At 46.6% G+C, this 27,294-nt stretch overlaps 1 protein-coding gene and 1 long non-coding RNA gene across 3 annotated transcripts in view; one reads left to right on the plus strand and one right to left on the minus strand.

Moving 5' to 3' along the window:
* LOC122165840 overlaps window positions 1-20,854 on the minus strand; it is a 30,921-nt gene extending 10,067 nt beyond the window's left edge. Inside the window, exons 1-3 of one of the 2 annotated variants that reach the window (XM_042829204.1) lie at window positions 20,641-20,679; window positions 15,479-15,625; window positions 3,789-4,780 (exon numbers count right to left, since the gene is read on the minus strand). In XM_042829204.1, coding sequence (XP_042685138.1) covers window positions 3,789-4,780; window positions 15,479-15,487 — 1,001 coding nt within the window. In that variant the 5' untranslated portion in view covers window positions 15,488-15,625; window positions 20,641-20,679. Of the gene's footprint in view, window positions 1-3,788; window positions 4,781-15,478; window positions 15,626-20,640 lie in introns of both variants that reach the window. The other variant, XM_042829203.1, reaches the window with a different exon arrangement.
* LOC122165842 lies at window positions 1,886-20,368 on the plus strand. The gene is made up of 3 exons (XR_006170609.1): window positions 1,886-7,075; window positions 17,670-17,886; window positions 18,954-20,368. It is a non-coding gene; the product is annotated as an uncharacterized LOC122165842 (long non-coding RNA).
* Window positions 20,855-27,294: the final 6,440 nt, after the last annotated feature.

A 27,294-nucleotide genomic window follows, 5' to 3' on the forward strand; every position in this document is an offset into this window, starting at 1 on the left:
AAAGTTATATAGATTCACTCCCCCAAAAATTTCTGATGGCAACTTGAGATTTGATTCCTTCTACTCCGAACTGTTGCCACGGTGTCTGGGGAGATGCTCACAAACTGTGAGACTTGGGCTTTTGGACTTTCTTTAGCCCTCTCTCCAACTGGACTATGTCTCCACAGCATGCTGCAGTGCCTGGCCACCACGGAGGGGAGTGATTCAGATCAGAGCATAGCTCCTGCGTATGAAACACCCAGTGTACAAATAGTTTGGTTTCCATCAGTCAAAAGAACGCGCAATTTAGAAACGAAAATTGCTTAAATCTTCCCAAGGAAAGCAAATATTCAAATCTGTTGAAAGCTTTGTGAAAATTGCCCTGTGCTCCCCTACCTCTCCAGCCATCTGTGTTTCTATCTAAACTACCTCCAGATAAACAGAAGATGGAGGCCAGCTACAAACAGGCAGGTAGAGGCTTCTGGGTTTTGCCTACCATAAGGATGACAGAGAAAAACCTCTGTTTTTAGCCCAGAAGTGACTAGAATCTTCTAGGAGAGCGTTAAATGAGGAAGGAGAAGATCACGCTGCAGGCCATGCATAGCAGAGTGGCATGTATGGAGTGAAATGGAACACAACGACTTGAGGAAATAGCTGTATGCAGAGAGGGGCTGTAATTGGAAACAGGTCACTGGCAGGCAATGCAGATGTAAAATGCAGTTGCAATCCACAGGTTGCAGCCATCAAGCAAAAGTCTGGCTGCATTGGATGGGATTAAAATTAAATAAGGTGGACGTGTCTCTTGTTCTTGGGGCTTGGGAAAGAAAATAAAAAATACCCCATTGCTTGAGCCAGGCCTCATGGCCAAAAGTAATTAGAATTATTGGCCAACTAACAACTGAAGCTTTCATTTCCTCCCCAAACAGCAAACAAAAGCTGCAGTGTGGTGGAGACTTGGAGTTTCCCCAGAGAGCTTTGCCCTGGCTGAATGCAATGAGCCTGAGCAGACACTGCTGACGACTTGGTGCATTGGAGTGGCAGCAGGTGCCAAGCTTGGCCCAAGGCATTTCTAATCCTGGCAAAGATAGCTCCCTGCTACTTTTAGCTGAGCAAGAGCATCACATAGAAATGGTAAAAAAACACTGCTAAATGCCAACGTGGTACCAGAGGAACAAGCAAAGCAGAGGAAAAAGTGGGAGGCACGTTTACAAGGCCAAGAGCTTGAAGTTTACTCTTAGCATCATCTGGTGAGGTCTCCTTTGCAGTGGCACGTTCCAGCCAGGACTAGAATTGTCACACCTCGGAGAGCTGGTCCCATTTCTGAGTGCGCTGTTATCAAAGCATCTTCGCTTCTCCCCACAGCCCACCCTGTGCAGTCCTGGCATTTTCAGCAGTGAGGATGGGCTGTGGCTAAAACACACACAACACGTTATATCAAGCCAGTATCTAGAGCAAGAAGCATAAAATGCTTGCTGGGCTCAAATTAAAAGTTGTTTAGATATGCTTAATGGCCTCCACAGCCATATTCTGAGCTGCATTTCAGGAGAATCAGTTGGAAACTGTAGGTTAGCTCCAGCCAGCACCAGTGGCGCTGGGGCCAGAGAGCAATATCCTCAAAGTATTGGAGCAGCAAAGATGGAAAAAGCATTTTCTGGTGCAGCCTCAGTGAGGCTGCTCAGCACAGGGTGCGGTGTGACCCTTCCAAACATGTCAGATCTCACATGCTTTTTAAAGCAAGAAATAAAAGTGTAATGTCATCGAGGCCTCCCTAGAATAGTGCACAGAGAACACAGGCAGCCAGGTTAGCAAAGGGCTTCCTCTCAGGAGGTGATGGATGTCTATGTCTATGGACAGTCTCCTCTACATACAGTCAATATCTAATACATCTCCCTACCAAATAGAAGTGGTAATGGAAGGGCAGCCATGCAGATGTCACCAGAAGTGAGCCTGTCCCTGGTGCTGTGCCACAGCGGCTGTGGTAGGATGTGCTCAGTGATCAGACTGCGTGACATTTGTGCAGGGTGAAAAAGGCATTCAGTTTTCTATGCTGGTCAACAATAGCATGCTTTGCATGCTTTGCAAATATCTGAGAAGCAGAAAAGCAAATTGTACATGTGAGCAGCGTGGCCTGACTTTCTGAGCAGTCTGCACGGGGCACCTTTCAGGCAGTGGAAGCTCAGACTGCTGTGTGCTTTGGTGTGAATAACATGCAGCTTCATGGATAGCTGCAGTGCAATTAAATGGCAAGAACTGCCTACTCAACATGTGCATCAGCCCAGGATGCTGCCATAGCAAAGCAGAGTGTTTCTGCTGCTTTTGAAATTTGGCAAGGGTATAAAAATAATTTAGTGTCTGGAAGACATTTTCCACCAGACGTTTTCCTTTAGAACCAGCAAAAAAAATGTAGTCTAAATTAGTGTTTGGCAAGGTCTTTACAAAGGAAGGTTAGTCAGATGTAGCACACGTAAGATTAACTCTTACAACTATGAAAAGCTCATATTCTGAAAGCAGGAATTTCTTTATGCAGCAGGAGTTTATTTGATTCTAAGATTATTAAGATTATGTTTAGGCTCCTCCACCTCACTCATGTTTTCTTATTCTGAGTATGGCAGTGGCCTGTATTTTGTGTTTATTCAGCACAGCTAGTAATGCAAATCCAAAATCACACAAAAAGCAATGTTCCCTTCTCAACCCAGCCTCAGTTATAAGCAGTTGCTGGGCCACTCTGAGACCTTCTGGGTTGGAAGATGCACAGGGCAGAGGATGCAGGAAGAGGGGACAGACAAGTTGACTGGTGCCACTGAGAAATAAGTGCTATCACAAACAGCCACTCACCCCATCAGAGCCCTGCAAGGGATGGTGTTTGTTTCAGTTCTCTGATGCTCCCAGTGCAGTCAAAATATTTGAAAAACACCATTTTGCAAAAACCTGGGGAGCTCCTGCTTTGTTTTGCATTCGTTGGAAGGAAAAAAAATGTTTTCACAAGAGTTACCAAGAAAACAGCAAACATAAGCTGGGGTGTGGAGAAGCTTTTTCCTGATAGACACATTGGGAGAAAACAAATAAAAGCAATTGAGTGGAGAGGAATGCTTTTGTCACTGGCTGGTTGTAGCAGTTCAGCTAGTTAGGTCAGCCCCTGGGCCCAGTCCTTTCAGATGACATCTGGGGACAGGAACGGATAGCACAGCACTTTCCCAGGCAGGGAGCGGGCTCTGCAGGTACGTGCTCACCTTGTGAGTGCATGAGAATTAAAACATCTGTTACAACCTCTTGGATAAAACTTGCTTCAGATGGGGAAACACGAGGTAACTGCATCTTAATTCCAAGCGGCAGTATTGTAAGTTACTTATTTTTCTGCAGAGCATTAGTGATGGTTAGATTCGAAGTGAGAAGATGCAGGGACTGTCAGCTCGGCCTGCCTGGGAGATGTGGGGAAGCGTGCTCTCTGCCCTGCATTTGTCCATTGCCCACTATGGGCCCAAAACTGAGAAACAAGTATTGAAAGCAAGTAAGAACCAAGAAAGACCTCACCCTTCAGGTATTTCTGCAGGGGAACAAAAAGGAAGAAAAAAAAAGAATAAAAGAAAAAAGTAAATAAGAGGTACCAGAGCTGTAGAACTGGGAAAGAAAACTGTAGGCATAGGGCAGGAATAGAAACTGGCTTTGGTTTCCTCTACATCCATGCACTACTGCACCAAAAGGACAGCAAGCATTAGCAGGGCAAAGAAAATGTGCATTTGTTTTCTGGTTTTCCTGTCCTGTACAGATAATATCACATGCCTCAGAGGCTCAGACATCCATCATCTTACCTGCAAGCTACGCAGAGGGCAGAGAGCAAAGCAAGTACAAAGAAGACAGTCCCTGTTAAAATTGCCAGCATCAGTACATTTTCCATTCTCTCCTGCCTCACAGCATCCACGGTGTTGGGTTCTGTGATGTTCTTGTACTCAAAGAGCATTGCGAAACCTCTGCCCCGGTTGGTGGTGGTAATGAGTTCCATGATAACCTCAACCATTTCCAGAGACGAACCAAAGACCATGGTCCTGTTTAAAGGTGAATTTGGTCCACAGAAACGAGAGGAAAACGTGATGAGATCTGAAACATACAGTACGTCGTGGGGACAGACATCCACTGCCGGCTGCTGGCTGGAGATTTCCACTGGCAGTATTGTTGTGGGAAGCGTCCAGCTCTCTCCCAGACTTTCATCTCTCTCACTAGCAGCTAGGTGGGCAAACAAAATATTGCCTTTCCAACCTTCTTTTGTTTCTTGGCCGCTAACATTTTGCCTCTGTGTTTTGGCGCCATCGGAATCAGGTAATGGCTGTTCTTCTCTTTGAGTCTCCGTAATCGCTTTGCGTTCCTTCATCTGTTTTGGCCGGTTTCCTTCGGACGTCTGTTTGGCTTCACCTTTCTTTGAGGCTGCTCCTGGAAGTTCGTCCAGGTGGCCAGGAAGTCCTTCTGACTGATCTCCTGCACCGCTCAGATTCTGAGCTGCCTTTGACGTCCAGCTCTGAAGAGAGGATTCTGTAGTCTGGAGAACGAAGTCCAGGTTTTCCTCGGGAGGAGTCACGTCCTTATTTCCTGTTATCGCAGCAGCTGGAAAGCCATCCCAGGGGGTTGGAGTTTCACTTGAGCTCTCAAAAATGTCAAAGTCAAAAATTTCCAAGATGAGATGCATTCTTACGGGAATGAAGAATTGCCAAACGCAGTGTGTCCCCGGGTAGTAGTTGTTTGGAAATCCTGGTGATAAAATCAGGCCTCTTTCCATTGACTCCACCACCGCGCCACAGGAATAATAGACCTGGGAAATACAACAAATACACTTACTTCTTGCCAGAGACAACATACAGGACGCAGCATGCTGGACCTACGGAAGATCCTACCCCTTCCCTTTAGTGACTGGTGTAGACTTCTACAGGCTTCATGAATTCTGAGTTCCTGAGGCTATCTTCTGCTTGCACATTCAGAGCCTTAATCTCTAATATGGACAACCAGTCTCAGACTGTGAGAGCGCGTACTGAGCACACAGCTTCTGAGGAAATATAATCCAGATGAGCAATTCACACAGTGTTCATTTTCTATCCCTATTTCAATTATAATAGCATCCCTTTCTGCTTTTGGCTGATGCACGTTCCCAGGTTACTGAATCCTGAATACATTTGTTGTTGACACACAACTCTTTGCTGCACAAATGTGTCATCCTAAACAGCTTGTAGTGTGATAAAAACCTTAAGCTGAAGAAAAACTGTGTCACTACAGCATCTTGAATTCTATGTTATTCTCATTACAAAACCACTTTTTTAAGTGCAACAAGGCCCTCGCACTGATGATTATCCATGAATCATCTAAACAACTTATCTTGGTTTCAGAGACGTTTGGACTTATTTACTTCAGTAATACAGGCAGTTTTGATTGGGTACATTTTCTCTTGAAATGCAAAGGCTCTGGAAATAGTGCCAGCAGATACCCGCTCACACTGGTAGGCCAGCAATCTGCAAGCATTTTGCATAACAGTGACAGTTCCGTTTGAAATTCATTTCTTCTTGCTCTATAAATAGCCTTCACAGTCTCCCAAAAAGGAAGAAATGGGTGCACTGCCAACCATTCTGCTTCTTTAAAGGTAGGCGAGGCTGTTTTCACACATCATATTCACAACAACCTTTCCCAGAAGTAAGCTCCCGGAGCCCTTTTTCAAGATGCTTTCCATAAACGTGCGGGGTGCAGAGCCCTGTCTGTGCCTGGGGCAACAGCTTTTGAAAAGGAGAACAAATAAGTCACAAGTGCTGAGGTCATGAGCCTTGTCTGGGAGCACGTGTTTACTATCATAAATTGGAAAAGAAAGAGAATGCTTGGGGGTTGTTTTTATTCTTTATTATTATTGTTGGATTCATTGTCTCAGTCTGTTATCTATTTAAACACAAAGAAAGCTTGGCAGTAGAACAAACAAAGCTTATGAAGTCCATATAAAGCCACAAAGATCAAAATACTCCAGATTTCTTTTTTTTTCTCCCGGTCCCTCCCCGTCTCATGTTGAAATGGAAAGAAGAAAAAAAAACAACAACCCAAATGTTAAAAGCCCCTAAATAAAAACAAACCAAAAAAGGCTGGGTGTTCTGCAAGGCATTAGCTTTGTTTTCCAACAGGTGCTTTTCATATTCAGAGCGATTTCAGGGGGGGTGGCAGGGCAGCAATAGGAAAGGACCAAAACAGTGGTGAAATAGAAATTGTTTTCTATACTCCAGGTTGAAATCCGATCTTTGATTTTTAAAAGTGCCTCTTAAATCACAGGTTGAGCTAATTATAGGGGAATGAACTGCAGGTTTCTCATTTAAGACACCTGGACCATGGCTTGAAGTTTCAAGTGAAAAAGAAACCATGCACAGCTGCTCAGGTTTTCTGTCTAATCATTGGTGCTGTGCAGTAATGCAAAAATGGCTAAGCTGTGTGCCATTCTCTCCAGGAGGTAATATGTTGTTATTATTATTCGAGTCTAAATCAGTTTATTCAAATAGAAATCCAGAGGAAAACATTGTCAGTTTAGGAGGATACAGATCCTAACTTCCACTTTTCCATCTGAATTATGGATGCATTTGTTGTCACTTTGTAAATGCTGTTGATAAGGAGCTGGTTCCCACTGACTGAACCCTTCTTCCCTTAGGGAGAGGGTTACTCTGTGACACAGTTTCCCTGTGAGGTCCCTCTGTCCTGGGCTGTCCATGCAGATTGTCTTCATTTCATGGCAGTCTCTTGAGCTCACTCATAAGCAAGATACTGGTGTAACAGAATGCAGCATGCAATACCTAACTTTCCATTTAAAAGAAGCATCCAGTTTCGGAGCCAGAACGTGCACCAGAACTGTTGCTGCTGAAGGATACCTCTGCTGTCTGTAGGAGGATTTTGTGTGGGCCCAAACTTCCTCAGTTAGCGCTCATTGAGGCTGAGGTTTTGTTTGGAGGAACATGCCGACTGATTGGGTTCTCTTTTTTCAGATACCAAGAAGGCAGTTGGAGGTGTTTGCAGCCCCACCTCTCCTACCAGAACTCTGCTAATGTCTAAAAGCAGCAGCTGTCAGCTCAGCAGCTCTCACACTGAATGGGTAAGTGCCTTCTTATCCATTTCTCAGCCCTATTCTCAAGTGAGGTGCACTTTCCTGGCTTCGTTTCCACCTGAATCTGTCACCATTTGGAGCAAAATACTGTGCAGATTCTGCATGCACCTCAGGAGCCTCAGGTCCAGGCTCAAAGGCCTCTTGCTCCCCACAAGCCACGTGGCTCCCAGCCACTGCAATATTTCGCTGAAACCCAACAGGTAGCCATGCCCACAGGTGGGGATTGGGAATTGTGCAACGTGTGCATCCAGAAATACATCTGACAGGTCATGGCTGCAGGGCAACCGTTCATTTGCTATGGCCCATGAGACTGAAAACATTCAAGATTTGCTCAGACAACAGGGAAAAAACACCCAAGGGACAGGAAACGCAGCATAGATCTGAGGGTGGGGAAAAAAAGATTTCTGATAAATTTCTAATCCAGAACTGAATGACTGACAACACTGCTTAGTTCATTTACATCATCCATTTTGCAGGCTGAATTTCATCAATTAGATGCAGATGTTCCCTTCCACAGCAAGTGGTATATTCACAGGCTTTTGACAGAGGCATGCCAACAATTTGGCACGTTTTAGACTTTGCAAATTATAGGTTGTTGTTTGTTTTTTATAAACAACAGTTTTTACACCAATTAGGCCAATTATGAGTAGGGTGGAGATTTATTTATTTTTTCTTTTTTTTTTAATCTGCTAATAAGACAACTCCTTGAGAGTGTTGATGAGAGGCACAGCAAAATTCTGTGGGCTCAGAAGGGATCTCTTCAGAAACACGGTGCTTTTGGAAGGCAGCAAGGGCTGCAGTTTCCAAGCACACAATTGAGTGGGATTGGGAATTACTATTGTACTGAGATGTGAAATACAGTGACTATCTATAGGAAATCGTAAGGTATGAGGAAAGGCTGGGTGTTCACCAGGTAGCAGGGGCCATGTATATGGCAGGTGGCCCACAGGAGTCTTCAGGAGTCGTGGGTATTGGTCTCGCCCAGTCACTGGAAGCAGGCAGGGCTGAGTTTTTAGGCTTGTCTGGACTGCCTCCAAAAATGGATTGCTTTTAGCATGAGATGGGAGGCTGAAGGGAAGGTGGGGAGGGTGCTGTTGCACGTAGCTGGTAAGAGGAGGTGTCATGGTGTGTGGTTTGTCTTGTAAAGATGGAAGCCCTGTTGAAGAGGAGACAAAGTGATGGAATGTGCTGGCTAGGGAAACCCTCAGACTATTTGTGTTCATAGCTTTTGCTGCAAAAGAATGCAGTACTGATACTGCAGTACTGACCTTCATTCATGTTAATGCTGGCATGAGGAATTGCTGTTTGCAGCACCCTGGAGGTTGCTGTCCTGCCTGTATCCCATGCACAGTCCCAAAGGCATTTTTCTTTTGAAGCGTTTGTTTCAAAGAAGAGAAAGGAGGACATCCTGTTTTGATGTTTGTCATTCCTCTGCCGGCACAATCTCAGATTCTCTGCCTTGGGTGCTGCCCAATGTAGTTTGTTTTCTTTTACAGTGTAGTCACCCAAGGAATATCAAGCTGTCTTACTGTGCATGCAGAGCCAGAGTGAAAGCCTCAGCAGAGCAAGCTGGAGGCATACAGCAGAGCCACTCCATTTCCAAGACATTCTCAGGGGCCAACCCCCATACTTAACAGAGACACCCAGTTGCAGGCACGCAGGGAAAAGATGTGCAAAGATCATAACCTACTTCTCCCTCATTCATGCATTATGCACGTCTCGATTTCTGTGCATTTCTCACATGTATTTCCAGTTTTAGGCAGACTTAAAAATGTCACTTCCACTTCTCTTTAGAAATGCCAGAGAAGGAATAATCAGCTACATCTCAAGCTGACTGAACGTTTAAAAGCTGCTGCATTTATTAGTGTTTTCAGGAACAGATGTGATTATCTCCTTATCCAAGTTAAAGGGCTTTTTGGTCTTTGCTTAAAGGGTGCACCAGAAAGATTTAATATTAGTGTAATGAGAGAAGATGGGGATAGAAGCTGTTTATGCAGACCTTAGGCATCACTCTTGAGTCAGAACGTTTGGTTATGATCCTGTGCTTATGACCAAAAGAGCCTTTTATGTTTCATCTTTTCTTGCAAAATGCATCCACTAAATAAATGATACTTCACTGATTACTGGGGTACTGGGGAGGTAGCAAAAAGAGAACTCCTCCAGGTAGATTTTTTGCTTTGTTTCAAAAAGCCAATCCCCTGCGGCCACTTGGTGCCAAAACAAGACTCCAGGAAGCATATGGCCCTTCTACAGAAGCCTTATCTTGTCAGCCTCCAGCTGACTCTACAGCAACCATAGAGATATGCAATTAGCTTTGGACAGAGATGGATTGGTCTTAGAATCCAAGATTGTTCAGTCTGGGTGACTAAATTTAGCCATCTGAACTCACCGTGTATCAGCGGAGTGAAAAGCCGGCAAGCTTTATTTAGGATCCCTCACCCTCCAAAATTAAATACATCTTATGTCCACACATGCATGCACATGTGTGTTTCTTTCAAAGAGCTGGCAACACTTTAGCACTACTTCACCAGCTCCTTCACATTTTATTCTGCCCCAGGGACCTCTTTAAAACCCTGGATCCACCAATCTCTGCAATTGCCTGTAACGTGCAGAGGGAGGTGAGGAATCTCGGTTACTTCCCCCTCCAAACACAGGAGGTTCATTTTGAGTTAAATATCACTGGGACTCACTGGGGTGACTGAACAGAGCCCCCCACGTGGGATGTAACACCAAGCGGCCTGACCTTTTGGCACAGCAGGAAGAAAATGCTGAACTTCAGACTTTAGAAAGAAAAAAGAAATAAAGAGGGAAAGAGGGGAAGTGGCCGTTCCCTTCTTCGAGCTTAAGGGAGGAAGCAAAATATAGACAAGCCTTTACTTGCTGACGTGGCTGGAAATAGCTGCAAACTACCAGAAATACAATTCTTGTGGTTCCCAGCAGAAGGCCCAAGTTCTGCTCTCACAGTGTTTCCAAGTTACAGCAGTCTGAGCGTTTTGGATGCTCATCAAATACAGGATCTAAGGAAAGACAATCCCAAGAGTAAGATACAAAACTCCAGTCTGTTGGTTTAAGTGACCACATTTACTTCGCTAGCTGACTGATCCAGAGATCAAAGTTGGTTGAGATTTTTTTTTTTTCCAGCTGGAAGAGAAAGTTAATCAGAGGCTTTATAAAATTAGCACTCTACTTAATTTTGCATTTTCAGGTCACCTCTTCATGAAAGGTTTATTTTCTTTCATTAGAATGAACTAGATACAGCAGCAGCAAATCTAATCTACTTTTTCACTTGGCAGCATAAGAATTTGTGGAAATGCCTTGAAATTGCTGTCCTCTCCACTAAATTGCCTTTGCTCTTCAAAGCATGAGGCAGCAGCAAAAGGAGAATCCCATTCTGTACTACGGAAATTCCTCAAGCATCTTTGGATGCTTGAAAGTAGAATGTCTGGTGGTGGAAGGTCAGGACATGGGACTGACAAAAACTGCAAACAGCTTGCTTAGAATTAAGGAGAGGTTTCCAGGGACCTTTTTCCAGTTCTTAACTATGATTTTTTTTCAGACTGATCCTCTAAAGAATTCTTAATTTGGAGAGTATTCCCTCTGCTGAGGGGTCTCCTTTCCCTCCCCATCCCAACACAAATCCATACAGCAGCACCTCCAGCCAGCGTTCTTGCCCTGTGCCCTGGAGAAGCTTACAGCAACAAGCACTGTACAGGACTTGAGAGTAGAACCCTGAAACCACGCCGAACACACATTTGCTTTGAATTAAATTACAGAATCAAAGCAGCCATCCTTATGTTTTCAAACAAGGGTCCAGGATTTATTGAAATGAGCACAACCTGCAGGATTTAAGCAAAACCAAGGCTACATTTTTTAACAGATGCTCTGTTATTTCAGTAGTGGGTAGCAGCAGTTCCACCACATGGATGTGATTATGGATGTGACATTTCCACTCTGCAAATCCCATTTCCAGGAAAGAACCCATCTTGTCTTACATTCTTACTTGGCACACATCAGCCGGTTTTGCAGTGCCCTGTTTTCATGCCTATCACCACATTTTCTATTGTTCTTACTGGTTCACAGGACATTTGAAAAGAACCAATGCACAGGTAGGAAGGGAAGGGGACTATAAAAGCCTGAAGGTGCAGGAGGTGAGGGAAAGAAAACTATTGCCACTGGAGCAGAGGAGCAAAGCAGGAATGCGGTGCTGCAATTAGAGCAAAGAATGCAATGTCTGAACAAGGCTTCAGGAGCTGGAGGCCCAACTGTGCCTCCCACTGCAGGCATGCTGTTTTCTCTTATTCCTCCCATATGCGAGTTTGCTGCAGCTGAGCCCTGAAAATCTGAAAAAGCCTGCTGGGAAGGTGCTGCTTTATTTCACATTCTCTTGGCTTTGTGGAAAAGAAGTCGGCGAGGTTGCAAATGTTTGTGTAATCTTGGAGAAAGGCAGGTAGGCTCTGTCAGAACCGAAAGCGTGATGGGGCTGGGGACGTCCTCACCTGCTGGCAGGTGTCAGCAGCCAGCTCTCAGCACCTGCCTGGGGATGCAGCTTCTCCTGCAGCACAGTGCCAAACTGCTAGGCAAGCCATTGCCACAACAAATGTCTGTGAGTCAAAGCAGCTGCAGAGTAAGTGGCAGGAGAAGGTCAGCGATTTCATTAGAACCAGGAGGCCCAGGCCCTCAGCACAGTAAGGTCCCGACTTCACAGCTGCAGCGTATTTTGATACCTGGCCTCCGACAGATCGCATAACTGCACCATGAGGTCACCATCCTTCCTACTTGAGCCTCTCTGAGACTGGGAGGTGGGAGAAAGGAAAATCACAAAAAAAGAACCAACCAACAAACATGGGCACTCAGGCAACCACCAGACACAGCGATGCATTCCAGTTTCTGTGGAGAACAACAGACCTCATTTGACTCCAGAGATGCAATGCCCTTTGCTGCTCACAAAAAAATGCTTGTTCCCAGAGATAAAAACAGGGGCTGTTTCCTGAACAATCACCCATGGAACAGTACAGCTTTCCATAGCATGAGCAGCAGCATACACAGTCTGTGCACACATTGTAACTGACATTTTGTACTTGCCTTCAGAGCAACCACAGAAAAGCTGATGCTCTTCTTCTTCTGAGAGGTTGTCAGGTGAGAAGCTGAAGCAGTTTCTCCTCATTGGGCCCAAGATGCCAACCTGCATGTAGTTATATACAGGGCAGAATTATCTAAAGCTTCCCAGGTGACAGTTGTCTGGATATGGAGAACACAATAACATCAATTCTTGCTCTTTTTCTCAACATCGTGAATATGCTGAAGTGCTAGTTCTCCCATTCTAGACCTTTAATTAAAGATTGTATTGGATTCACCTACAAGAGGTCTTGCAAGTTATAGCCATGTAAGTCTGGCTAAGCAAAGCTCTCTCTCCTTATCTCATTCTATATTTTGCTTTATCTTTTTTGAGGCTGGAAGTTCTTATGATGACAGGTGTTGTTTTCATGTTTTTTTTATTTCCTGGACTTGGCATTAAGTTACAGTTACTGCATAGGAGTACCCAGCATTCACTCAGTGCTTGCCGGATGCCGAGGTGGAGAAACACCCATAAACAGATAAAACATTGTTAAGAACATGAACTACAGAAAGAAATGCTCTGAGTCCTGTGAAAGGGGCCGGGGTCAAGGCACAGAATGCTTCTGATTCCTTGTTTTTGTTGGAACTCTTACATCCTGGTGTTCTTACTGGAGACAAAATGACAGGTCTTTTTCTGAAGTCTCCTTCATTCCCCACTGCAGACCCACACTGCAGCATTCATGTGCTTCTCATCCCCATCTGAAACAGAAGGCACTCGGACTACTCTTCTGTGAAATTGTTTGAAAAATCTATTTAGAACATGCAAATCCAGTTGCTTGGAAAGACCTGCTTGAATAGGCAATCTTTCCTTGGGGGCAACAATTACACTTGTGAAGTGGAACTTGTGAAGTGAATCAGGTAGAAATTCATCATCAGTACCTCATACATTTACTGCTGTGCGTTCATGCAACAAACACACATGAAATCCTGTGAGAGCAGTCTGATCACTGTTTTCCCACTTCCCATCGTGACATCGGCGTTTGTGGCTAAGGAAGCAGATGACACAGGTGAGATAACATCCAGTGCTAGGCCTCGCATCAGCAGCCAGCTTTGTCATGTAAGACTTTCCAGGCTAATCCCTGGGGGCTGGGAAATCTAACTCTTGTGACTGGACACTCCACAGACAAATGGATTTCCTGCCGTACAGATGTGAGATGCCATATCAAATGAGATCCAGCATCCATACAAAGCTGTGTTCCTCTTTGTCTTCAGAAAATACTCTCATTCAAACATACAAAAAATGTAAAGCTTTAGAAAAAGAAACAAAGGAATCATTTACAGCGTCTCCTCAGGCAAATAATCATGAATATGGTGGGGACCATCATAAATAAAAGTAAGGCTTGTAATGAAGAGTTCAAGATGCTATGGCCTTTTGCTTCAGGGCTTTAGTAGGTCAGCAGAGGACTTTTTTTCTTATAGAGCAAGTTCTCATGAACAAAGTGTACACGACACACCGCAGGAAAAATCAACAGTGAATGACAGGGCTGGTGGGAGCGGGTAGGGGTGGCAAAGGAGTTTCCAGAAGATCAATCTGGTTTTCATTTTCTATAAGCTGAACGGGCCAAAGCAGCTCAAATTAAAGAGTAGAAAACATGCTCAGATTATGTCTGAACTGCTTGGTAACCAGACAAAATACGAAACAAAACAAAAGCTATAGCACTGCAGTAAAAGATTGCTTGCAGAGTTCAGTAAAAAAGTCCATTCAGCAAGTTATGTATGCTCACAGGAATCTGTGAAACTGTGTTCCCAAATAAGCTTTATAGACACATAAAAACCTCCCAGATACTCGGGAGAGATTTGAATAATGAAATCCACATGCAGCTTAGGTGCTCAAAAATGCTTTCTTTTGTTTTGGGAGTACCAAAAACAGGAGAAGAAGAAACTGGAAAGCAATCTCAAGCAAGTTCTGCTGGTCATTTCCCAGCAAACAAATTTTGATCTTTAAAAAGCCAACAAAAACCACAGATACTTGTAAACTGGCTTTGCAAGAGAGAGCTGTTTGTGCTTGGATTTCCAGCTGCATGACCCTACTGTTTCATCCAGACACTTCTGATGTTCCATATGATGGAAACCTATTGTACAAACATACAGAGAAGGAAACAGTCCAGATGGGAAAGCTAAAACCTGCTAATATTTGGGATCATCACTAGCAAGCTGAAACTCTGTGGAAGTCAGGCCATTTCTTCACTCAGTGCAGGCAAGGAGGCTTGTGCAGAAGACTTGAGTAGTGATCTTTACAAAACTAACAAAGCAAAAAAAATCCCTTCCCTCTTTGATGCAAAAACTTAGAGTAAAAAAGATATTTTTAATTAAGTTTCTGAATGAGCCATTGCTACCACTAGGACCGGCCGTTCCGAGCTCTGTTATGGTCCAAACACACACTCTGTTTTGGATGGTATGCAAACAGCAGTGCCTTTCTCCACCTCACTGGTTCAGGATTAGTCTCCTCTTGTGAGCTCTGTGAAGGGAAATTTCCAAGAGCCCTTGTTTGCCAGGATCTCAGAAGCAGGATGCTTGTAAATTTTACTTTACTGCCTACTCATAAGGGGAGACCGTGAGGGCACAGCAGGGAGGGTGTAGGAGAACACAGGGAAAAATATCACAAATACTGCAGCCAGAGGGAAAACTGAGCACTGGGTTTGTTGTTATAGGGTCCCAACCAGGGAGCAGTTTATTTTTCCAAACAAATCTGCTTCGCAGACATCCTTTCTTCTTCCCCATTCAAGTTTCAACCAGGAAACCTGGAATAAGTTACGGTTGATTTTAGAAGCAAATCAAAGCATTCAGCCTACTGAGCTCGCATTTAAAGTTAGCCTTTATGAGGAACTCCTTGGGGCCCTTGTATTCAAACTGTGAAGTCTGAGATTCACCTGAAATGCCCACACATACGGATCTGTAATGAGGCAGGAAGACAAGGAAACGGGCAGATTGGTCTTCAAGCCTCAGTTCTAACAGTAGAGGCTCCATATTTCAAATCAAAATTAGAAAAAAAAAAAACAAAACAACAACAATAAAACAAAACTTTAATAAAACCATAAACAGTTGTTCCAGACATGTACTACTAACTACCCAAGACCAGGACAGAGCTGGATTTAAGCAGAATGAATGGGTGTCCAGCAGGCACACCACTTTGGAAAGGCTGAGCAATTGTCTTCCTTGGATTTGGATTAGATTGGAATTTCAGAGGCATTTTATCCCAGATCTCTTGTATTCAGGAAGCTTTCCTTATTGGCATCCTGACATTCAGCCCTTGTTAGTAGTCCTGCTACCACTTACCAGAATCATGAAACAGAAGCACAATGGAAATGGATTAGTAAGAAGGCCAGTGAAATTCCACAAGTCCCTTCTTCAGGCCTGACAGTAGTTCTGACTGGAGGCTCTTACCAGCCCATTTTGTTGAGGTAGTTTGATGTTACAACCTGGCTGCCAGTATAAAGAAATGAGAATAAAATAGTGGATGAAACTGAGATAGCACAGCAGGTTATGGCTTGCATGTGGCAAATTTGCTTTTGTTTTACCCACTTTGAACACCACCCACCCCTGCTTATACCGAAGCGTAATGGTGCTGTCTGTATTCCCCCAGGACCAAGAATTTCATATAATTTAATAGTTTCTGTAATTAGATATTTGTGAAACTGAAATGCTGTGATGAAAGGTGCTGTAAAACTATTACCAACTTTTTCGCCATGAAAGGACTCCTCCCAGCCTGAAATACAGATGTTGTCCTCAGTGCACATCATTACTAATCCAAATCAGCAGTACTTATGGCCTGATTTAAATCCTCCTGAAGTCCAAGATGAGTTCTGTGGGTCTGAGTAGGGCCTCAGGAATTTTCAAATGGAAATTAAGTCAAATTAACCTTTTCTTCTCTCAAAATTAAGACCTCCTTTTCCTTGGTAATGACAGGAGAAAGACTGTTTGAAGTGAAGTATAACACCAAGTGCTGCCGAGAGCTGTGTGAGGAATTACCATATCCTTACATCAAGTCCAAGGACTTCTCTTGGCTGCTGGATAATCGTTCCACGTATTAACACAGGAGTCTGTAGTGCCCCATCCCACCCCGCCCTCCTCCTGCCATGGGTTTCTACAAGAGGATTCTATTTTACATTTAGTATTCCTCGTTCCCAAGGAATGACCTAAAACGTCTTAAACACAGCTGATACAGTCATCTACGTCTAGCCATCAGGCTGGTTATGGATTGTTTAATATTGATGGACCTGAAATACCAGCACAGATATCTAAACTGACCCAGTAATAACAACGTGATGGGAGGGCAGAGCTGCTGTGCCAGACGTGCCATTTCTCTAGCTCTGCTGCTGCTGAGTAGCAGCTCTGGTACCAAACACACCATGCATTCTTTAAGAAGAGGAAGTAGGAAGAACATTCCACCATCATTCCTGTACTCAAAGAAGCAAATGAAGAAGGAGAGTAATTGTTTGCTGGTTACTGCAGGAAAGATTGTTTGCTGGGTCTTTTTAAACCAGTACAACAGGCTTGTTTGCTTCAAGCTACTTAGATATTAAAGAAACAAAAATGATTTAGCTTTTTCATCTCAGGGATTGCCAGTATCTCTAGAGCAGCAGCACTCTTTCACCTTCTTCAGCACAAATGTTACCCACACCCCGCCAGAAGTCCTCTGCCACTGGCTTCCTTCTCTTACCTCGATGGCATCCCCCATCGCCAGCCCCAGCAAACAAGAGAACCGTGGTTCAGCCACACAAAGAGAGAGCCCCACGTGCTGTGCTGGACTCGAGGCCAGCCTCATCCATCTTCTCTTCTCTCAGTTTCTTCAGTGTTTCAGTAATTAGGATATTCAGGACTGAAACATTGCGGACATTATTGCTGCTTAGCGTGAAGTTAACAAGAGAGCCAGATTTACAACATTCTGGCCAGACAGAGAATTAAAAAAAGTTACGAATGATTGCCCAGTTGCAGGGATACATACTCCAGGATCTTATTTTGCCAGAAACTCCACATGAACTTTAGCCTCCAGGAGAAATCCGCCTGCATTTTTCTAACTGACATACCAGTCAGACCAGTGGCAGGACGCAAATGAACACACATGAAAAATTAAGGTTCAGTGACCCAAATCAATTATGTGTTAAGGGCACTGCTCTGGACTCAGTAGGAAATAGTTGAAACAGGAAAAAAGAACTAAATGGAATCATTCATTGAACTGACCTGGAAATAAGACAGAAATTTGGTAAATAAGTTCAGCGCAAGCCAGTTTCATGTAGTGATGGCAGTGGATTAAAAAAGAAAATTTAAATGGGGGCAGGGGAGAAAGAAACAAATTTCTTAGACTTGAGTAATGTTTCAGACTTCTATGAACAGTGCAGTAAAACAAAGCAATTCTCACAGCTTCCTTGTGCACAGGTGATGTAATGCAATTTACTTCCAGATATAAAGTTATATTTAAAAAAAAGCAGTTTATAGAAATCCTGAAACTGTATCTTTATCAAAACAGGACAACCTACAGCTCTTCTGTATCAAACAAAAGCAATCATGTAAAGCAAGAATATCTTCTGAGGATGAGGACCAGGTACTGCAGCTGTGGATTTTTGCTTTTAAGCACACAGGCACGAGGTGGGGAGAAACGACTCCACTGCTTCAGGACATCAGGACAGAACTGCTTCCCACACTGCCTGAACTCCAAGCCCTGCTCGCAGTACCTGGCTGCCAAGGTATGCTGTAAATGCAATAGGAAGAAGCTACAGCAATTCATCAAGGTCTAAAGAAAATAGGAAAGACCTATCACTTTTCTTCTTTGAAAGCACAGAGTACTTTTACAAACAGTGATGAGATTAATAGACAACGAGCTTCTTGCCAACAAAACTTTCAGATTCTTTGAAGGTCCCTTATTTGTCTTGACTGGTTCAGATTCTTGGGACAGAAACACAGTGTTCTGTAGAGACCTATGAAGTAAAACCTACCTGGAGCTACAAACCCTGCTCACGTGCCATGAAATAACCCCTACACCTGGCAGCTGGGATATGAACCAGATGTGTAGCGCATCCGGGCAGGAGCAGGGCTGCTGCCATCAGCACTGAGCTGGCTGAGGGATGGACTTTTCCAGCCCAGCGATTGTTCAGAGAGATTTCATCAAACGTATCTCTTTTGCCTTCACTTTTCTTAAGGCAGAGGTTGACCACAAACGTCCCCAAACCTACTGTTTGTCGGCTTTCAACACTTGAGTGTCTGCATGCCCTTCCCTCCCCAGTCAGAAGTGCATATTTTGCTGCTCCAGTTGCATAATTCCCTGATTCAGCTGCATGCTTGGTTGGCCTGGCAGGAGCCTGGGACAGTCGTTGAGATTCTGGATACATTGCCAATTGTGCAGTGTGCTTTGTTGATGGGGGCTGTAGAATCTAATAGCTGAAATTTCATACACTTTACTAATCAGGCCACATTCTTTGCTAATTGAGGTGCATATTTTAGTAGTTGATTTTTTTTTGTTTAATCCTTCACTGATCTTGGGAAGGATCCTGCTCCCTCTGAAGCGAACGGGAATTTTGCCACGGTCCTCCCTGGGACTGAGACTTTCACCAGAAGGTTGGGATCACTGCAGATTTCTTCTCTTGAAAGAAATAACAGAGACTTGATGTTTTTTTAAGCCATCAAGTGAGCGGCCGAATGCTAGGTGAAAGATGCCACTGACACAGAGACCTCTTCCACAAGGATTTGATTAAACACATAATATTTTATGGGTATACAGAGACCTGGAATTTTGACTATGTGTTTCTTTCATCAGGCTTCCATTCTTCCTTCCTGGATCTTCCTCCTGGATACACAAGCCACCTGTCCGCACATTTTGTTCCATCTGATACAGACATACAGGAGGAAACACCATTCACCTTATCTTCAAATTATCTCTCATTTGCTCTCACTCTGATTCTTATGTTGCTGCAGTCCTTAGTTTGGGGGTTCCAAAGCAGGCTGTTTTGCTACAAAACCTATTTCAGCATCCACACAACCCTACAACATCCCCACAGCCTCAGCTCTGACTGGCACAGACCACCTCCCTGGATGCCCAGCTCAGCCCGCCATCCCTCACACACACAGTGCCCGTTCCAAGGAGTCTGCTGTGGTTTTCATACTGCTAATTCCACGCAGGCAGATAATTCATTTCTCATTTTTGCTAAATCGAACCAGATTTGAACTAACCATTTAGAGGATTTTTTCCTAGCATAGCAACACTATCAGAAGGCAGCCAAAACAGATAAAAATAATGAAGCCTACACAGACCTTGACGAGCGAGGAACAAGTACAACTTAATCAAAAGAATAACAAAACCAGGGAGCAAGAGATGTGTGCGTGTGTCTACATGCATGAATTTCACTGTCACATTTAGGCAGATAAGCTATAGAAAATGCCTAGGTTTTATTCTGCAAAAGAAATTGTCCTGCATGTTTAAAGACTACAGGCAGTGTGCAATCATATGAATAGCTGACATAAGAATAAGTCATGCCTGGGAAAGTAAGGGGGAGGCTGCTGCTGCTTCCTTAGGGAGGCACTTCTGGTATGGTACCTGTGGTCAGTGCTTAAGTGGGAAGGTAAATGGTCATGGCTTCAGAACCAGAGATCAACGGGAGCTGGCTGGGAAAGACAGGAAAAAGACAGATGGAACAAAGTGATGCAGGGTTTGCTGATGCACACAGTGTCACGCCGTTGAACTCACACCCAAAGACACACGACAGCAAATATTTGTTCCGTCTCATGACTGTCCAGGCAAAATTAGAACGAAGCACAGGAAGGATGTAACAACTTCGGGCAGGGAGCAGTCATGCAGTGTAAGGGTGCAGCTGGGTGCGGGAGTTGTTCACTCTCAGAAACAAGCCCGAGGGAAGGGTAAGTTTCCAGGTTACATGTTGCAGTTCTGAGTTAAAAGAGAGACTAAAGACAAAAACCCACAGCCGTACAATTCCATAGATTAAAGCGTGCACCTTTGTGAAGTTGGTACTCAGTACTTCAGAATCAAGATCATGGCTTAAGTAAGAAGTTCTCGGTAGCTATCTTCACGTGAGTGAGATAAAACATTTCAGCCACGAAGTCACTGCTGTGCTGGTATGTGCTGCGGCAGGCTGAATCATACCATGCTGCTTTCCCCCCTTAAGCAATCCCCCGCATTTCTTTGATATATTTATACATAACTAAAGAAATACTTTCACAGAATATTATTCTCTTATAGCATCATGGCTCATATTTCATAGATCTGAGAACCTTCACCAGAAGCGTGAAATTTTGCTCCAAGAGCCCACAGGATCCCCACGAGGGCAGCGGGTCGGGGCTCTCGCCCTTCTCGCAGCACCCAGCTTCCTTCGCCCCGCAGCCGCCCGGCGCTCCCGGCACCGCTCTGCCCCGCCGCGCTGCTTCCCACCGCCGCCCCCGGCCGCTGCCAGCGCCCGTCCTACGGAGCGCCCGTCCCTGCCGCTACTCACCTGCTCTCGGTACCACAGATGTGCACGAGGCAGGAGAGCAAAGGGAGGGTAACGCGACGGGAGGTGCTTGGGTTGGGTTCCCTGCTCCAAGCTACCCCTCGTTCTGGCCGCCTTTGGGCAACTGCTCCGATTTCTGCCTGGAACGCTGATATATCGATATCCACGGGGCTCCCCCCGCATCCCGCGTCCGCCCGTACCGAATCGGAACGACCCGAGACAGGCTCCCGCAGCCGGCCTTACGGAGCCGGCCGCAGACCCCACCCCGGGCGGGGGCCGAGCGCAGCCCCTCCGCATCCCCGCGTCCCGGCGGATCGCGCCGAGCCCCGCTCCCGGCGCAGCCTCCCGCCCGTCGGGTGTGCCGGCCCCGACCGCCGTCCGCGCCGTGCCGCGCCGTGCCCCGCGTGCCGCCGGGGGCGGGCAGGGGCCGCTCGGGGTTACCTTGCTGCCTCCCGCCCCGCCGAGGCAGAGCGCCGCGGTCGCCGCCAGGATGAGCTCCGCGCCGGTGAAGCTCCGGCCCATGGCGCGGGGCGCTGAGCCGAGCGGAGCCGAGCCGCGCCGTGCCGAGCCGCGCCGAGCCGCGCCGCTCCGTGCCGTGCCGAGCTTTGCGCTGTCGAGCCGCGCTGTGCCGAGCGGGGCTTTGCGGAGCCGTGCCCTGAACGGGCGCCGCTGCCAGGGACCCCCCGAGCCCGGCCTCCCCGCCCCTCGCCCCCTCCCCTGGCTGCTCCCGGCCCCTGCCCTCCCCCGGGGGGCACCTGCGGCGCGGGGCGGGGGGACCTGGGCTGGAGGGGAGCGGGGCTCGCGGGGTTTTGTCTTTTCCGCACTTGGAAAGCGCCGGACTGCAGGCGGCGCGGCCTCGCGGGTAGCGGCTGGAGCGGCTCCGGGGGAAAGTTCCTCCTGCGGGGAGATGGGGGCGATGGGGGCCGCGTGCTGGCGGCGGGCAGGGCCGTGCCCCGGAGCTCGGGTAGGGTCAGAGGAAGGGGAAAGGGGAAAAGTGCCCGAGCCTTTCCCGGGGGGAAAAATTGCCCCGGGTTCGCGTGAGCAAGGAGCGGAGGGAAGGAGTGTCGCCGTGCATCCCAGGGAGCCCAAAGAGAGGGAGCTGCGCAAAAAACACTAATCTGCGTCCCTCAGCCGCGTAACCTGTGGAGGTGATGGGAGGGCAGGGACACTCCTTATTCCGTGGCATTTGGTGGGTTGCCAGCTGAAAAGCTCTCTCATCCCCGTCCTGCAATGGCACCTGGCAGCCCCACAGCCCCAGCGCTGAGGACTCGCAGGTGGCAGCGAACGCCGATTGCTAGCTGCAGTTAGTTCTCATATTCTGCAGAAGTTGTTGCAATAATTTAGCATAGAAGTAGAATTTGAAGTCAAAAAATTGTGGTTTTACAAATGACAGTTGCTTTATGCTTGGATCTTTATGGAGCTCAGCTGCATGCACACCCATGAAGCAGCACACAGACTCAAGCCAGCAGCAGGTGGGTGCAGGTTTGGCACACCTTGCCCAGAAACCTCCTGTGCTGGCCCCGGTTGGCCTAGGGGCACTGGCATGGCACGTCCCAAAGTCCTCCTTCCCAAAAGCAGGCATTCAGGCATTCACCTGGCTTTTGAGGGACAGTAATTAAAAATCCCCACATAACACCTTCAGTTGGCTGATGAGCCCAAGGCTTGGAGGGGATCGGGGATGGGATGCTGGTGCTGTGTTGCTGTGTGTGCTCACCCCCTTCCGCACCAGCCCCTCCCCAGGGAGACTTGTGTTTGCTCTAAGCATGGCGCACAAGCAATATCTTGGTAGCTTAATAGGATTGTTTTTCCTCCTTGCACTGAGGGCAGAAGAAGATGCAAATAATTCTTTGTGTGGTCAATTCTTATTTTACTCTTTCCTTCCCAGGGCAAATGTTGTGTATGTGGTGTTCCCAGGCTATGACCCTGTCAGTTATTTGCCGTGATTGCTCGTGTTCAAATTTGCATTTTGCTCCTCCTGTGTAATATTTCTTTGAGTTCCCTGTCAACCGAAACGGCATATACAAGTGCATGATGTCTGTTCTGAACAGCAGAGAGCAAAGGGATTTTTCCCGGCAGAATGCTTCTGCCTGAAGGGCAGTCTGGGCTCTGTGGCACAGCGCTGTGCTGCGCTGCTGTTCTTAACACCGGCAGTTAAACCTCAGGGCAATGTCACCATAAATGCATGTTAAGCTTTGAAAAATCCCCGAAACGAGAAATCTTTTCCCACATGAGGCTCAGTGTGACAGAAGTAAATATAGAGATTCCTTCTGCTCTTTCCTTATGTTATTGCAGTCTTTGAGGGCATAAGGGCTAGCTGGCAGGAAAGGGTATTCAAAAAGTGGGTTTTATTGTCACTTGGGCAGGCCTAGAACAACAGTATAGGAAATACCTAAATGAAAGAAAGAGAATGTGCTCAAGTCTGGCACTGCAGCGCCCTTTTTAAGGACCTTACATCCCTGTTATTTGGATTCTTTTCCAGGGGTCATCTGAGTGCAGGCACCCGTAATCCTGAGGCAAGCAGGCAGTGCCCTGGGCTGTGCTGCTGCTCCAAGCTGCAGACCTTGAAGTGCAGCACAGACACAAATGTACGTGGGTTTCTTGTGTTTGTTTACTCAGTTCTTGGCCCAGCCATTTCTGTCTGTATGTCTGTGCAGATCTCAGCATCCTTCTGCCAGCAGGACCTGCCTGCACAACACTGCATCACTCTGGCTTAGCAATAACTTAGCATGCAGAATGAAGGACCAAACTGAGAGCAGTCTGCCCACAAGGATTTCCAGCTCAGAGCAGTGACCCCCCTTCCCCCAGGCTATGGCTTTTACGGAAATTCTGCTCTGTATTTGTGAGCTCTTTCTGTCGGGAAGCTGTGGGGGGACACTGCATGGCATGGACAACTTCCTGCTTGAGGGAGCACGTGAGACAAGGACCAAAAGATGTCTGGTTGCCTGCTGAAGGTGTCAGGCACGAGGCCAGGCACACGGCAGAGCACTGAGCCCAGCAGAAGCACTCCCACCACCCTCCCAGGGAACATCTGGCTGCTGAGCCAGCTTCCACAGCCAGTGTCTGGAGGACAGCTGTGCCAGGCAGCTGGGATAGAGCAGAGAGATTTACTGGAGGGATCGAGTCAGGGCAGAATGGTGACTGGGACTTTGCTTTCTGCCCACTCTTTATTCCCCATCCAATGTTTTCCTACAGCCTCACCTTGCACATAGCTGCTGCAAAGCCCAGCTGCTCATCTCCACCATGCATTGTAGGGTGCATGTCTCCGAGCAAGCAAGATGGAGCTTCTTCCACATCTGTTGAGATATCCTACAGGGAACAAGTGTCCTGCTTTTTGTGCTGAGCATCCCGTGAAAGAATTCCAGGCTTCCACACTCCTTTAGTGAGTCCTTCCAAGGACTGGCCCACGTTGCCTGCTGCACAGTGCTGTCCGGGGGCTCTTGGAGTCCCTGAGGGAAGCACTACAGTGCAGTAGAACAGGAGCACTTATGAGTTAGTGGGTGCAATTTCAACATTTTCTTAACCAGGAACCCCAGGCTGGGAAAGTAACTTCCAGGAAAGAAAAACAAAAACTTCTTTCTTTCAGGCTGACAGAAAAATCATTTATTGTGTAAAACCTAAGCTTAAAACCACTAAAAAACAGTCATTTCCTTCCCCTCCCTCCACACGCACAACACATGAATTGATACATGGAAAAAGAACTTTCTGAATTAGTTTCCTTAAATACATAAGGCGTCCTGACAGCAGAACTAACCCTTGTGACCCAGGGACACAACACTGTAATATGCCTTGGAAATTAATGAGCTCTTAGAAGTTTGTTTTTCAGAACAGCTGCTTTGACCAAAGGGAATGCAGCTTTAAACAGGAGGAGGGCATTGGCAAGAGATTTTCAATAACAAGGCCTTAAATCTTAGTTTATTCTGATTGCAAGAGTCCCCATCTGCAAACCTTTCGGTTACACAACACTGCTTTTTATATTTTCACAGTATTCTTTCATGTAGGATAGAGGTTGGTTAAATTCTGAGTGAAGCTGTTACATCAGACATGCCACAGTTCCATCAGAGTCTCTCTGCTGTTCATAGGAATGGGTCAGGAAAGCAACACTTCAAATCCTTATCGCCATTAAAATAGACACGCTAAAATTGTTTAGGCAGCGGCGTGTAAACGTTACACGCACATAAATAACAGATCAGTAAATAAAATATAAAAATAAAATATTAAGGCAGCCTTTCCTAAAGCCCGTTGATGAAGAGCTGGCAGCAGCCACATGTTCTGTGTTTAACACAAAGCCATTTTTTGCTGGGAGGGAAAAGCTGGATGCCGGAGTCTGACTGCAGCCAGCCAGTAATAGAGCTTTTTCTGCATGGTTAGCATAGGTTTCTTTTTTAATGAAGTTTTTGCAGACTGAGTGACACCAAATAATAGAAGGATGTAAGCAGAAAAGCATGTAGTAAGCAGAGGGAATTGGAACGTGGTGTTGTCAGTGGTTAGGGAGTGAGATCTCTGCTAAGGAAATATTTAGAAAAACATGCTTGTAGCTTTAATAGCTGTAACTGGAAAGCACCACAGCGGCTTTGTGCTGTGCAGAGAGTGCCACCCTCTGCTCCTGCTGAGCACAGAGCCCTTCTCTCCCCCCTCTATCCCTCTTTTGCTACTTCTGAGACATTTGCTCAGAATTTGTACTTGTAGAAGCAGCAGCCTTTCCTTGGAATGCTTTCATTCTTCATGACGCCAGGAATAGGCTGAATTCTGCAGCTCTGTGCAGACAGACTCACTGCATTTAACAGACCTGCTGGTCTTTGCTCCACCAGTCCCTTAAGAAGGGGAATAATGAGAGGGCAGGTGTTTTCAGCTGAGTTTATTGCAGTGGGTTACCCAAACACCCTGATGGACAGGTAACTCTGCATGTGGTCTGTCTTACTCTAAAAGCTGTCAGAGCCAAAATAAATAAAACAGCCTTCCCCTTTTAGGGGCAAAGCCTTGTGGGTTCCTGAAAAAGACAATTCCTATTAAGGTCTGAGGGAGCTCACTTGCAGAGAAGTGGCAGGACTGTTTGGCTGCCGAGTGGAGGAGAGCTGTGCCGGCTGCAGTGGAAGGGCAGTGTGTGCATTCTGTATCTGAAGGGGAGAGGAGTGCTTGGAAAAAGGGATTTCAGTAAACTCTGGGAGATGCCATTGGCTCTTTCTCTGCCGACAGAGGCTGCAGGGCACACAAATACATCTCCTGCACAGCTGCAGGAACCTTTGTGCTCCAGGGTCTCATGAGTGCCTGATGATTCTCCTGGCACTTTAAGCAACTACCACGACACCTCCCTGTCCTGCCGAAGCCTACGCTACTGACGATAGATATCTTTCAGTCTGAGGGCTCCTCCATCTTCTTTGGGCAGTCTGCTGCAGCTCTGTGCCTCTTTTAGAGGCAGACCCTGAAGCAGTGGTTATCCCTGGCACTGGGGGCTTGGTGCCATGTGGCAGGCTAACAAGTAAAATCAGAGATTTGTCCAGGCAATAAATTGTCCCAGAGACCTGACATCAAAGCCAAGAAGCAAATATAGACACATATCCAGACTGAAGAACTACATTAGTGACTCATCCATTCTTAATTTAAGCTCTCTGTGGGAGGCAAAGGTCTTGCTTTACATCCTTAGGATGGGCAAAAAAGTGTATGAGGGTGAAACACTGAAGTCTTCCTCACCATGCTGTCCTTGGCATTTCTGTAGAGGAGTACTCACGGAAGGAGAGGGCAGAATAGCTGCTGTTCTCTGAATCCTAATGTACATTTTCTAGGTATTTGTGTAAGTCCCTTACTGTGACCTTGTTTGTGAATTTGTGAGCAGCAAAAGATGTCTCACTCCGAAAATTCTCTAAGAAGACCGTGCCGAGATGCACACTGCACAGCCTTTCCTGATCACACTCCTCCTGTCCCTATCTTTGGCCAGCTGCCTTGCCAGCATCACTTGGCCATGCTTTCCTGCATTTCTACTTGCAATAGTCCTCTTCCTCAATTTGCTTGTAACGCTCTCTTCCAAGCCTTCCCTTAGGGGCTACCACTGCATGAGACGTACAGGAAAGCGCCCTGCTAGTGCCCTCAGCACTGTGGCAGGAGCCTGGTTAGCATCTTTGTGAGTTCTTTAAACAATTTATAGACTCCCTGATGGTTTGGGCTTTGCTATCTTCCTGACTTTTACTTATCGAACGGCCTTCTTTTAACATCACAGTAGGAAACAGCTGGAAATCAGCCACCTCTTCCCTCCGGATCCATGAAACAAGCAGGCTCTTAGGGTGACCGAAGGTTGCGCACACATACCCGCCTGCCACCGACGAGGCACAGCGCGGTGTATGCGGAGACGTGCTTTCACGAAATTCAGTGCGCGTGAACAAATCCAGAGCAGAACAGTTGCGGAAAGCAATCAAACGGGAGAAACGAAACCAAAACCGCCCGGCAGAGCAGCGCGGTGCCGCCCGCCGTGCCGCCCCTCCCGCAGCGCACGGCCGTCAGCTCGCGCAGGTCAGCCGCGCGCGGCCCCGCCCGGCCCGGCAGGAACGCGCCCCGCAGGGCGGCCCGGCCGAGGAGGCCGCTCCCCTTCCCCGCTCTGCCGGAAGGGTCCGTCTGGAAAAGCCGCCGCCTCTCCACAGGCCCCGGCGGCGGAGGCCGCCCTGCCGG

The sequence above is a fragment of the Centrocercus urophasianus genome, unplaced genomic scaffold (genome assembly GCF_019232065.1).
Source record: "Centrocercus urophasianus isolate 14NV4802_14NV808 unplaced genomic scaffold, USGS_Curo_1.0 seq_30, whole genome shotgun sequence".
NCBI lineage: Eukaryota > Metazoa > Chordata > Aves > Galliformes > Phasianidae > Centrocercus > Centrocercus urophasianus.